Source organism: Eulemur rufifrons, chromosome 7, assembly GCF_041146395.1.
Source record: "Eulemur rufifrons isolate Redbay chromosome 7, OSU_ERuf_1, whole genome shotgun sequence".
In the NCBI taxonomy this organism is placed as follows: Eukaryota; Metazoa; Chordata; class Mammalia; order Primates; family Lemuridae; genus Eulemur; species Eulemur rufifrons.
The window spans coordinates 95,599,875-95,614,587 of record NC_090989.1 but is presented as its reverse complement, the minus strand read 5'-3'; the positions used below and the strand labels follow the sequence as shown (position 1 = coordinate 95,614,587).

Below are 14,713 nucleotides of genomic sequence, written 5' to 3'. Positions count from 1 at the left end.
GTTAGACAAAAAATGTTATAAGACAATGCTCTATATCTTAAATAATTTAGAATTTATCTATGCGGATATTAATAATAATTTGGTATTATATAAATGGTGGAAAGGTAAATACCAAAAAATTGTTTCATGTTTTAAATTGTTAGTTTCTGTGACATTTCAAATACATTAACTTACTGCCAAAGCAATATTATGACTTAAATATTACATTTTACAGAGGAGGAAGCTGGGATAATGAGAGATTGATTTAATGTGCTTAAATGCAGGGCTGGAATTAGAGCCCAGTTCTGTGAGTCCTTTTCCCTCACTACTACACCTTTTAAAAGAGACAAAAATCACAAGATAAGGAAGGCCTTCTACAGGAAGGAAAAGGTGTAAAAAAACTTTGATGTCAGGAAAGTACACGATACATTCTGAGGGCAATGAAAGTTCATAAAAGAAGGAATAGGGAGAATGATTGAGGAAATGGATTGAATAAATATGCTGAGGAATCTTAAATGGGAAGCTAAAACATTTGGAATTTTTGTTGTATGCAAGAGGTAGGTTAGAGTTCAGAGCAGTAGAATGATATAAAAAAATATTGGGAAGGCCTATATAAGTGACATCCAACAGAAAATGAAATGAGGGAGAAGTAGCAAGAAGTTAATTCATTTTGTTATCTAAATACAAAGTAGAATGACCTAAAATGAAAGATTGGCAGCTAAAGTGAAGAAAAGAGAAATGAAAAAGAAAGAAAGAAGGGGGGGGAGGAAGGAAGGAAAAAGAATAGAAAAAAAAAGAAAGAAAAGAAAAGAAAGAGAGAGAGGCAGGGAGGGAGGTAGGAGGAATCTCAAGAGGGTGGGAAGAGGTAGGGAGGGAGGGATGGAAGGAAGACATGGCATGAAGGAAAAAATTAATAGAATAAATTAATTTTTATTCAATTGCGTGAATGGTTGCATGATGTTAAATGTGACAGTTCATAACAGCTAAAATATTTTAAAAGATTGTATTTACCTGGTCTGAAGCATCATAAGTAAAATTTCCATGATAATTCATTGCTTCATTGTTTTCTGCCACTTGAACTTCTGTAACAGTGTCTGTCAACCCAAGAACTTTTATTGTCTCAAATGCTAAGGTAGTTCCTTCCTCATATGTTGCATGTGTGCATGTAATATTTAAAGTGTTCTGGGGAAAAAAAGTATGTAATATTATATATTAAGTAATCAGATACAAACCTTAAATAACAATATAGGTGTGAAATAAGAGAAAAAAATAATCATCTACCTCTCTATTCCTATCAACTCTCCCTATCCAAGTAACATATATAAGTATGAATAACTCTTTTCATTTTTTTTGTATATGTGCCATAAAACTTTATTTTCAGAGATAATCTAAATCACTCACGATGCAACACATATAACCCTTCTTATTCTAGCTGTAAGGTTGATTAAAAAAAACTTAGCTTTGGCAAAAAAGAATATATAAAGAAATCCAACATCTATGAAAATCATTCCTATTAATTGTTCAGAGTTTAAGTTTGCACCTAGGTTTTTTTATCCTTACCCCAAATCTACACAGGTTATTACTGATACATTAAAACATTTTCAAATATGCTGATGTTATTTTCACAGGGCATGTTGCTTAAAACCAGACATAACACTTTAAGAAGTCTAAAGATTTCTGTGCATCAATTTCTCATCTATTACACTTAAATTTAGAATTTTAAGATAACAATTTGTTTATAATTTAAAAATTTAAATTTAACAATTAAATGTAACAATTTATTTCATTAAATTTAATTGAAATCTGGAGGTAAATATAATATAAATATCCTTTCAAAACATTCATGATAAAAGAATAACCTAGACATTAACAAGGTATACATTTAACTACCGTATCAAAGAAGAATGCTTACATTAGAAACTGAAAATGTATATAATATGTAGTTGTCATTCTCTATGGTATCTGAAATGAAAAAAATGAAGCTATTAAAACAAAATGGAATGTTAAATTATCTGCTGTATTTTGTTACAGTTATATAACACAAAAAAGTTGAAAAACATAGATATTATTGAGCATTCTAAACAGATTTTTTAAATTAAGCATTTTAGCTGTCTCTAAACAAAATAATGTTGGTATTTTACATTCCCAATAGGTAAAATGAATGTGTGCATATATATAAAATATGGCCTAGTTTAATTTTTCGAAGACTGTTAAAAAATATTTCTGGAAATTCAGGGAAAGGAAAACTTATAGTACCAGATAAGTAATGATAAATTTATTTTTGAGTGGTACCTTATTCTCTTTCTAGTAAACCATGTAACTAACAGTACATTTTCCCTAGGAAGACATGGAATATCATATTTTTATTTTGCATCTTTTTGTTTATGTTTCCATTATTTTTTATTATTTGGGGAAAAAGAATGAATCTGGAGACATGTTAAAGATTGAAATAAACTTTATTTTATAATTGAAATAAACTTTAATGAGAAAAATGGAAGACAATAATTTTCTGTACCATATATAATAAAACTTTATCAACACATCTCTTTAACAAAAATACTGAAGATTAAAACTAAAATAATTTATAAGAAAGAGAGTGTGAAAAATACAAAGGGAATCTTAGGATTTATAGTATACTTTCAAAATTTCTTAAAATTCTAATCCTGAAATAAAATTGCAATTAGAACTTGAAGACCACTTTATTGTTTGTTTGCCTACAAATTCAATACTCATAATTATAATTTTCTTCAAATTTTTATATGATTATAACTATATAGATGTAAGATAACTAATTAAATTATATTCTTCATATTCTTAACCACCTACTTACATGAATAAATTATTAATATAAATTTTTACCAGAAGAAATAAAGGGATGTATATGGAAATATGTATATAATTCAAGAAATAGGAATAATCTTAAAGTCTTGCCCCGCAGGCTGTCAATAGAGGTATTATGTCAACAGCATTGTTTGATGACTACAATTAATTTAGGTTCAGCTGGAATACACTTTCACAGAACTTCTATGGTAAGTGCTTGAAACCTATTCTCATGGGAAATCTCACCTCAGTTTGCTTAAGCCCTCACGTGTTTGAGAAAGAGCAAGAGGGTTGGTGTGCTGAAATAGAATGAGAAATGGACAGTAGTTGGGGAGAGTGAGTGTGTGTGTGTATGTGTGTGTGTGCGCGTATGCACACAACAGCACAGAGTACAGATCATGGTAAGCTCTCTAGATATCGGTAAAGACTGTTACTCCTAATCGAGTAAAATCGAGAATCATTAGAGGGTTTTGAGCAGAGGTGTGATGATTTGAGTCATCTTTTAAAAGGATTACTCCACATACTGGATTGTAATAGAATGCAAAAAGGGATTGACAAGAACTATAGACTTATAGATCAGTTAGGGAGCTACTGTAGTAATTAAAAGAGAGTGGTGATAGTGATGGAGCTGATGGGAGGATCCAAATCAAGGTAGAAGCAATAAAAATCCATAGGTTGTGAGAGACAATAGTCAATTCCAAGGTGTTTGGCATCTGTAGAGATGAAGTTACCATCAACTGACAAGGGGAAGACTCTAGGTGGAACAGATATATGGTGGGAAGGTTTGAGTTCTATTTTGGCAGGTTACATTTTAGATTTTCATTAGACATACAAAAGGAAAGTTTAAGTACAGAAAGGTCTGGTCTGGAGATATAAATTTGGGAGTCAGATAAATGGTACAAAAGACTACACTTATCAAGGCAAAGACTACAACTAAAGAATAGAAAAGAACAGAGGACATTTATGATAAATGGCTGTGAATTGTTGTATCTTAATAGACAGCTTGCATCAAGGAAGATCTCCCAGTGAATTGATTATTCTATAGAACGAATTTTATTTTGAATACATTGGTATAATACCATAAATAAAAGTTATTTATTTAAACAAATATTAGTTAACTGAGTATGACTGTCAGAAGTCCTAGGAGAGAATTACTGGATCTCCTGTGGTAGTTTTAAAATATCTACATTTTCATAAACAGATAAGACTAAAATACAAGATTTTTTGTAGGTTCCTATTTTCAGATTGTAGAAGAGTACACCGATACATAGACTACTTCTTGAATTAGGTTAGAAATATATGAATGTTTCCTATACATTTATAGGCATTTAGGATATCCTTTAATACATCTGAGTAGTAGTGAGGGAAAATAGAAGCTAAACTGTAATTTTTTGTACACACATAATAAAACACATACCTAGTGGCCCTCTGTTAAAAGAAATAAGATTTTTAAAAACCCTTAAATTTATGAAGAAAATTATAATTGACTAATTAAATCCAAACAAAAAATTGCCATGGAATAATTACATACAAGCATAAAATAGCTCATTTTTTAATTTGCTTGCTATACTGAATTCTCAAGTTTAGAGCTCAAGAAATAAAACTAAAGATACTTAATAAGAAAAAAAATTGTGAACTATTTATATGAAGACATTTTCACCTCAAATTACTTGATATTATTTAATTAAATCTTTAAATGCTGAGGTTTTTTTGTTTGCGGTAACAAAATTTTAGTTTTAACTATTACAATAATTTAAAATAGTTAAAATATGATGCAACTTGTCCATCTGGGAACTTGTTAACCATTTTTATTTAAAATATTAATCTAATAGATAATATAAATATAAAATATTGTCAAATATTTTTACAACAAACAATAGACAAAATTGGATATTTTAATTAAATATATATAACTCACATAAAAAATGTTAAATTTCATAGCATAACCTAAGGCCTACAATATATAAAAATAGGCATTAGAAATAAAAATGTGTGATATTTTAAAAATGGATGCGACTTACATAAATAAAGTCAAAATTTCCTGTCATCAGAATGAACATTTAAAAGTATGTCACTTTGAAACTTACTTCTAGTTTCTCCATCATCCCAGAAAAGGTCTCCTATTGCTGTGTTATTTTCATCTAATGCAATTATAAGTCCTAGGGGATTTTGACGGCTGTTAAGGAAAATTAGATGCATATATGATTAAAAATAAATATATCATAGTAAAAAATCCTATAAATAATTCCATTTCAACCTATTTATTTTATTTATTCATTTATTTATTTTTGAGACAGAGTCTCGCTCTTTTGCCCTGGCTAGAGTGCCGTGGCGTCAGCCTAACTCACAGCAACCTCGAACTCCTGGGCTCAAGCCATCCTTCTGCCTCAGCCTCCCAAGTAGTTGGGACTACAGGCATGTGCCACCAGGCCCAGCTAATTTTTTCTATATATTTTTAGTTGTCCAGATAATTTCTTTCTATTTTTTAGTAGAGACGGGGTCTCGCTCTTGCTTAGGCTGGTCTCGAACTCCTGACCTCGAGTGATCCTCCCACCTCAGCCTCCCAGAGTGGTAGGATTACAGGCGTGAGCCAACCCGTCCGGCCCATTTCAACCTATTTAATAATAAATTTGTTTATATATATTAATAATTTTACTATCAATTTTCTTATAAGAATGCAGAAATAATTTATATACTTAGAAAATAAAGGAATAAATACAATACTGGATTTTTTGAAGGCAGAGACACCTGCAAATTGAAACAGTATAAAAAATTCAGAAAGAAAAATTAAATGTGTCCTATGAATGCTCAGTTCAACCTGTATAACCCTAAATTGCAATGCATTAAGTCTACATCTCATATGTAAAACAATGAAAAGTATAATATAAAAATTTTTAAAAAAGTTTAGCGGAATCTCTAGCAATCTTAAAAAGGAAGCTAATTGCAACAGAGAAATGAGACGTGATAGATCAATAAAAATATTTTTCTTATTTTTATATTACCCTAAAATGGTATCCCTGAGGCTGTACAGTCTAGGCAACTACTCTGTACAGAATATATTCCTTCCGGCAATCAGTTACCAAAGTGTATGTTCCTCCTTTTCAGTACATTTCTAGAGTACCACCAATTTTTTAGAGCATAGTCATGAGACAGTTACATTATGAGAACAGTCAATTCTAGAATGCCAAAATAATTAAATTACTAATGCACATTCATTCTCTCATTAATTTGTTCCCTCAACAAATACAGGAAATATAGAATCTGTTATGGGCTGGACACTGTTAAAGATTTGGGGGATAAAGCTATAAAAGGTCAAGTCCCTGCTTTAATGGAGTTTATAGTCTATGTGAGGAGGTACATTCTATACAAGAAAAAGTAAATAATATAATTTCAGATATTCTTAACATTTTAAAGAAAATACAGCAGGGCAAGGAATAGATAACAACTATCTGTTGGAGTGTTGCAGAATATAGAAAGGCATGTGAATTCAATATGACACCTTCAGTGCCTTTGTACTCAAAATGAATGCTGCAAAATTTTCAAGTTTCTTCTATTTGTCTAAATATTTCTGAGTTTTACTCTTACTGAACAACTTAGTTTCTCTCTTACTCTTTACCAAACCTAAAATATCCACCTATTTTATCAACTTGAGGGTAAAACATTTTAGCAGAAAGAAAAACTTTGTGACTTATTTATGTATAGAAATTCAAGTATGTAAAAATCAACACATTCTTTTCTCAATTATATTGCAAATATTAATATTTCATATTTTGATTAAGTATGAAATATTATCTTCAATTCTGCATATTCTACAGAGAATATAACTAATTTTTTGGTACAGGAAATGAATTTATAATCTAATCATATTCATTAATTTAGAGACATTTGTAACAATATGCATAATTTGATTCTTTTTATAACAATTATGGGCATAGTTAAGTATTACTTCTGCATGTCAACTCTCTTCTGGTGACAAAGCTAAACATTAAACTCAGATTCTTCTTTTTTTTTTTTTTAATATTTATTTATTTTATTTTTTTTTTTTTAAAACAACAGTTTCATATTTTTTTTTCCCCACCCCCCCCTTTCCCGAGTCAGCACCTTCAAGTGTTACCACTCCCCAAACGGTGCGCAATGCACTCATTGTGTAGGCATACCCCCATCCCCTCCCCCACCCCCCATTCTTAATAAAAATATAAAATATTAAAACTTGAATTTTATTTCAGATTTCAGTTAATGATTTTCATTTTACCTTGCTGTTGTTGTTACATCTGGTTGTTGAATGGGGATGATATAACCTCCTCTAAGATGTAATCCTATTTTGTCTGCTGGAAGATACATATCAACACGTTCTTTTTGCCAAGACCTTTTTGCACCCTAATATGTGGAGGATAAAAAGATTTTTTATTGTTAGTGAAGACTTTAAACTCTATTTTATAAGAATTAAAGTTTATACATGAAAACAATTTTTATCATGAGCAATTCATGCTATCCAAATGATATTAATATACTGTTTTCCTACTTTTAGAGAGAATTTTCTTTTGCTTACTGAACAAATCAAAAGAAAATATGTTTAATTTCTCAAAAATGCAATCTACATAAAGAAACCCATTTCGTATCTATAATAATTAAAAATATATTTAATTATCTCCATTTTTTATTTTTTGTTTTGGTTTAAATTTAACCATGTCTTTAGAAAGGATTTTCTTAAAATCAGTTTCTATAAAAATAAAGGGCTCGCTTAGCAAATATAAGTTATATGCAAAATATACTTTTAAAATAAATACCTCTCAAGAGGTCTTGGTAAATGGAAAAAACAGATTATGTGTATGAATGTATGTATCTTGACTTTTTAAGGTTGAAATGAAAAGACTTTTCCAAATATTGGGATGTACCATATAAAAACAATATATAAGATTAGCTCAGTACTCAATTAATTCTTCTGTCAATAAGATTAATATGTAAAATTGGAAAAAGCATTAAAATAAGTTGCCATTTTTTCCTAAATTACTGCTGACCTTTTACTTCCACAATTTAAAAATGAATAATATATCTTTATACTAAAGAATATAATTTCATATTAAAGTCTAGTTCCTGGGTAACAAAGAGTATACTTATGGAAATGTTTACACATTACTCAATTTGAAATTATTATTTTTATAATAGTGATAGAAATCCTAAAAATAGATACACTATGTGTTGGAGTTAAGTTTCCATGTGCAAATGTTTAAAAATATACTTGTAAGTCTGTAAGTCTATTAAGGTTACTTACAGTTTCATAATCGTACCAAGTAGCATCAGGGATATATGCACTCACTGTATCTGCTCCCTAAAATAAAGCAAGATAATGCATACTTTTTTAATTTCAATTTTTAACACAGAGAATCTTATGAAATATTAAGTCATGTTTTTACAGTCAAGGGAAAAAGAACTTCCTCCAAGTAGCTAAGCTCCATATATTTCCTATAGATCATAAGGCTGTTTTACTGGCTTTAGACAATATCATAATGTAAAAACACACAAGCAAAGAGACAAAGATGAAATTAATTAAGTTGGCAATTAAAATAATACATCCATGAATGTCAATTCTTGTAAACAATGCAGTGATTGTGAGTGTGAACGTATTTATTTCTGTATACCTCCATAGACACCTACTTTTAAAAAGTAGATAATAACCACATGTCACACTCCACAATTTTTCCAACATTTACATATAATCACCTAGTTTTCTAGTTACCCATTATTTATACTTTATTGTGGATTTGGTTATACATAATTGTCTTTAAGCAATAAATTTATTAAACTTGTAAAACCTACCTCTGTTAAAACAGGAGTTATAAGTAATGAGGGCCCCCACAAAAACTCAGTGTCCTCAGTCCAGGTGTTTGTATCCTCATAAAACCTAAGAACAATGACAATGGTTAATATATAATGAAAAAAAAGTCCATCCAAATTTCTTGTCCACTTTATCTTTTTAGATTTTTTTTTATTTCTGGGAAATATTATTAGCTTTAATTTTATTTATTCCATATGACATTTGAATATTTAGTTCTTATATCCTTTTAAATAAATTTTATTTATTCCATATGTCATTTGAATCTTTAGTTCTTATATCCTTTATGGTTCTCCTGAGACTCAAGAAGAAAGGGAGGAAGGAAAGAAGGAGGGAAGAAAAGGAGGAAGAAGGGAGGGAGGAAAAAAGGAGAGACAGAAGAAGGAAGGAAAAAATAAATGAAAGAAGGAAGGAAAAAAGGAATGAAGGAAAGAAGGAACAAAGGCAAGAGGGGAATTATCTTGTACTCAAAAAAATCTAACATAGAAGATAAGGTATTTTTATCTGTAGTAAACAACTATTCTGTTTAATTATTTTTCTTTTGTAAGACAGGTTCACAAAGTACCAAACATCTTTCATATTCTGCTTTCTTCTCTTTAAATTTCTTCATTATAAACTCCTGTTTTGACCTGGATTTGAAAGGTTTGGAAGGACCTTTAAGTCATTTTTTGAGGAAAAACCTTGCTTTGTTGAGTTGATGATATGCAAAGATAAGCACAAATCACTTTTTTTGTAATTACTGTATTACACTCTTGATCTATATTTAGAATATTTTCTCAATATTTACTTGATGCATTTTCTATAATTCTGTGCTTAATCTTTCTTACTGATATAATTTTCCTAATATATTTTATATATCTTTTTCCTTGTGGGTTCTATTAATTTTCTCATTTGTACCTTTTTTGCCCAATCCACCAAATTAATTACAGTTACTACTATCATTATACAGCTCATCTAATCATTTATATAAATGTAAAAACAAGCAGCAGAATTTTCTACTTTATATCTTGATTTATTTCTGTTAATATTTTCAATATATGCCTGAATATACTTTAAAAGATATGATTCTTGTACATAGTACTCACTCATGAAGAAGTGGCCTTGCTACTGTTTCTCCAAACACATGGGCTTTATAAAACAGAGTATAGAGGAAAGGTAATAAGGTATAACGAATAGTTAAATAGTGCTTTGATGAATTAACCAAAAGTGAATTCTGTCCAAAAAATGCAGGGTCCTGATGCTGTGGAAAAGGAAGAGAAATTAAAATAAGAAAGCTAAAACATGAATGTAAGTTAAAACAGAAGCATTTTAATCTGTTTTTAAAAACAAAATTGTATGCATTTTAACTTATTTACAAAAAATTAAACTTATCCTCATTTCATCATCAAGGTGTCTTAATATATCTAGCTTTTGTGTTTTCATTTGGTTATATGTTTTAATTAAACTTAACTTTGACGTGGACATTTCAAGATATTTAAAGCAACATAAGGTGTTGATTTAAATATATGTACTTAGTAAAGATGACCTATTTTTTAACACAGTGGAGTTTTTCACATGTTAATTGTGGTACGATGAATTATTGAACTATGAATTATTTTCGTGCTTCCTTGAACCCGCAATGTTTGCCATGTGACTTGTGAGTCCCTACCAGTGAAGGCAAAGTGTGCCTTCCCACCTCTTATTTTGAGCTCAGCCATGTGACCTATTCTGGCCAATGCGATGTTAGTACATGTGATATATTCAAGAGAAGGCTTGAAATATACTAGCCTGAGGAATTGCTGTCTTTGCCTTGCCATTTCCATTATAAAAACAAGCCCTGGTAGCTGCTGGTTCAGGACCACAGGGAACAGAACTGCCAGGCCCTCCTGTAGGCTTGTAATTTGAAGTGCAGCCTCCCTACTGACCTCATTCTAGATCAACTGACTGCCTCATCCTAAGTGCACTGATGTAAGCAAGCCTGTTTAGATTTCCTGCTTATGGGTGACAAAATTAACTGAGGATTTCAGCCACCACCTGCATGCAGCCACCATTACGTTTGCACTGAAGTCTTGTTTCCCTTTGGGTCTCCCAGCCACTGAATGAGAGAGGTGAGAATGCTGTGCAGGCTCTTTCCTGGGAGATACAGGGAAGATCAATGGCCAACTGCCTTGAGGGTTCCTCCCTGATCTGACTGAAACTTTGTTAGAACTGGACTGTAGGCCGGGCACGGTGGCTCACGCTAGTAATCCTAGCACTCTGGGAGGCCGAGGCGGGTGGATCGCTCAAGGTCAGAAGTTCGAGACCAGCTTGAGCAAAAGTGAGACCCCGTCTCTACTAAAAATAGAAAGAAATGATCTGGCCAACTAAAATATATATACAGAAAAAATTAGCCGGGCATGGTGGTGCATGCCTGTAGTCCCAGCTACTCGGGAGGCTGAGGCAGTAGGATTGCTTAAGCCCAGGAGTTTGAGTTTGCTGTGAGTTAGGCTGACGCTAAGGCACTCACTCTAGCCAGGGCAACAAAGCAAGACTCTGTCTCAAAAAAAAAAAGAAAAAAAAAAGAACTGGACTGTAGTTTGTAGTTCTCCCTGCCAAACTGCCTCCCTTCCCCCATCATCTTCACCAGGTTCAGACCTGAATTGTGGTCTGAAGGCTCTCTCCACTTTCTCATGCTCCCTCCCCTTCATCCTTCATGAGTACTTCACCAATAAATCTCTAACATATACAATAATGTCTTGTCATCTGCTTTTCAGAGAAGACGAATATAGAATGTAATGTAATTAGTGTCAAAATAACCTATGGATACAGGTTTCTTGAAAATATCATTTACGTGGATTAGGAAGTAACTAAGCTCTTATTTGTACCTTTTAATTCTCTTCTAACATGCCTCCTTCCAGGCTGAACTGAGTAGTTTTCCCTCTACTCAGGCAGAATATCAGCCCCATATGCAGCCAATGTGTGAACATAGAATGATTTCTTAATCAACATGTACTTAATTACTTATCAGAATTTCACCATTGCCTCTAAAAAATATGCCTATGACAATCACGGCATGGTGAATTTCCAGTTCTGGTAGAATAGCTCTGTAGTCTCTTGTATGTCTGCTCCTACTAGCTCAAATTCATGTTTTAAAAGTGTCAGTTTTGTTTTTCACTGATATATTTATTCAACATTTCTTTATTATAGAAAGACTCTGGACTCAAATTGCTTTGCAAATGTCTTTAATTTGTTGTCTTTCTGTAACAAAACAAAAGCTGGAAATCCTTGATAATATATATTTTATGAGAGAAAAGTTACTTGAAACCTACATTGGTAGAATCCAAGAATCCATACTCAAAAAGATTTGGCTCTAATTTAAAATACTGATGATTTATCACACTATATAGTATATGCTTTAGGATTAAATAAAATATTGAGGTTGTGAATACTTTTTTTCCATGATTTCCTTATTTAACCTTTTTATGTGCAAAATATAGATAAACCTTAAGAAGACTTCTAACTATTCTTTAAAAATCATCTACAAACTTTCAGATCATATCTTTTATAAATTTAAGTGCATTGTTAAAAATACGTTTGTGTTTTATTTTAAAACATGGAGAACAAGAAGCACTTACCTCATATCCGTCACTATTATGGTTTCTGGAGAATGGATAAAATGCCCCAAGTTGCATCCATCTTCTGCAAAGTTCTTCTGTGGTTTCACCGTCAAATCCACAAATATCTGCTCCAACCTGAATAACAAATATATCGATTTTTATGATGTTAAGATTCTCAAATTTTCCTAGAGCCTCACATTTTATGCCTGAATTGATTATTTTGCATTATTTACTGTTTGTTTTATTGTCTTTATATACTCTTCTTTATCTCAGTTTCTTTATTTTCCATTTTTGCTCCATCCTTTTCTCTAATTGCATTAGTTTACATACTCTTTCTTCATTGTCTCTTTAAACATTTTCCTAGTGTCATGTTTTTATTTTTAATTTAGTTTCTCTTTTGATCTAATCTTTAATTCAATGATAAAGATTATATTTTTATTAATGTGTTGCTACTTAATCCAAAACTCACATCCTTTGATTTGATTTTCCTATTTATAATATAATATATTACTGTAGGAATAAATAGTAAAAAATTATGACTATATTAATGTTGAGCTTATGAAATACATTATTCCAAATAAAATTGAGCTTTGCCCAATGTGTACCCACATAAGATTGCACTAACCTTATTCCAGAAAATACTATCCTGAATTTAATATTTATTATTTACAAGAATTACTTTATTTTTTCTATGTAAGTATATATATATATATTATATATATAAACAATATATGGATTTTTTACATGTTGATTAACTTTATATAATAGTACAATTTCCTTTCTGTGTGAGATTCAATTATATCAATGTTGCTCTAGTTTTCTATTGTATGGGGATTCATGACTGTAGAAAATGCTTCTATGAAATTAATATCCATGTAGAGCATCCACTGAAAATGCAACATCTGAAATGCTCCAAAATCCAAAACTTTTTGAATGTTGACGTGGCACCAGAAGTGGAAAGTTCCACATTTGAACCTCATGTGATGAGTTACTAGCAAAACACCATCAAAACTTTGTTTCATACACAAAATTATTAAAAATATTGTATAAAATTATGTTCAGGCTATGGGTGTAAGGAATATATGAAACATAAATGACTTCTGCATTTAGTCTTGGGTCCAATCTTCAAGGCATCTCATTATGTATATGGAAATACTGCAAAATCTGAAACACTTCTGGTCCCGAGGATTTCAGATAAAGGATACTCGACCTGTATAGTTTTCCTTGTGAATATGTTTAAAAAAACCTTACATTTATTCTATGGTATATATACACAGGATTATTTTTCTGGTTTATTGGTAATGTGCATTGTTTAATTAGAACTGGTTGTAACCATTTACAAGCACTATAACAGTACATGAAAGTTCCCATTATTGATTTTCTTACTAACTCTTCATATTTTCAGACTTTTGATCTTTATCACCTTCCTACATGAAATGTATCTCATCAAGGTTTTTATTTGCATTTCTCTGATTCCTGGGGAGGTTGAGAACACTTTCATATATTTATTGATTCCATATGGGTTTCTCTTTCTATAGAATTGCATTTATATCCCTTACTAATTTTTCTATTATTTTTTATAGATTTACAGTAGATACTTTAAATTGAACATCAATTATTTATTGGCTATATGAACTGAAAATATAATTTCCCTGTGTGTAAACTGATTTTAATTTTAACTTTTTCAAATTATCTTTGATGAACACTTTTCATTTTGTTGTAGTCAATTTATATACATTTCCTTAATGATTTGTGTTCTTTGTGTTCTGTTTAAGAAATTATTCCTCTAACTTCATGTCATAAATTTACCCTTTTAAATGTTCTTCTAAAATAGATAAAGTTTACTTTTTACATGTGGGTTTTTAATCTATCTGGGATTAATTTTTGTGTATGGTGTGAGAAATAGCCCCATTTTATTTTGTTTTTTAAATGGATAATCAATTGTCTACATGAATAGTTGATACTTTCCTCACTGATCTATAGTGATAGCACTGTCATGGAAGAAATTTCTATATATGCATAGACTTGCATCTTATTTTCCCATATTAATCTATTTGCATAGCCATAATCCAGTATCATTGAGTTGAATACTACAGTTAAAACTAGCAAAACAAATCCTCAGTGTTTTCCTACTTGTTTAAAATGTATCATCTTTAAAATGAAATTTAGAATAATCTTTTTATGTTCCTTAAAATCCCTGTTATGGTTTAAATTGGAATTCCACTGAATTCCATTTATGGAAAATGAATATTCCTAATACATTGAGTGTTCTTATTATTGAATATGGAATGTCTTTTATTTAGTTATCATTTAAATATTTCTCAAAAAAGTCCTACATTATTTTTAATATTTACTCCTCATTAATCTTTATTAATTTGTTGCTATAATAAATTATACTTTATATTAAAATACATCCTAATATTACTTTTTCTTTTTTTGACAAAACATGCCATAAATTTGTCTATTTTATTAAAATTTTCAAAGAGCAACCTTTGTACTATGAATT

General features: G+C 30.5%; 1 protein-coding gene across 1 annotated transcript in view; it reads right to left on the bottom strand.

Moving 5' to 3' along the window:
* Nucleotides 1-14,713, bottom strand: part of SI (sucrase-isomaltase) — an 89,071-nt gene that overhangs the window by 45,110 nt on the left and 29,248 nt on the right. Inside the window, exons 16-23 of the mRNA XM_069472982.1 lie at nt 12,226-12,342; nt 9,718-9,872; nt 8,617-8,701; nt 8,072-8,128; nt 7,052-7,176; nt 4,887-4,975; nt 1,892-1,941; nt 991-1,161 (exon numbers count right to left, since the gene is read on the bottom strand). Of these exons, the coding sequence (XP_069329083.1) occupies nt 991-1,161; nt 1,892-1,941; nt 4,887-4,975; nt 7,052-7,176; nt 8,072-8,128; nt 8,617-8,701; nt 9,718-9,872; nt 12,226-12,342 (849 nt within the window). The remainder of the gene's footprint in view (nt 1-990; nt 1,162-1,891; nt 1,942-4,886; nt 4,976-7,051; nt 7,177-8,071; nt 8,129-8,616; nt 8,702-9,717; nt 9,873-12,225; nt 12,343-14,713) is intronic.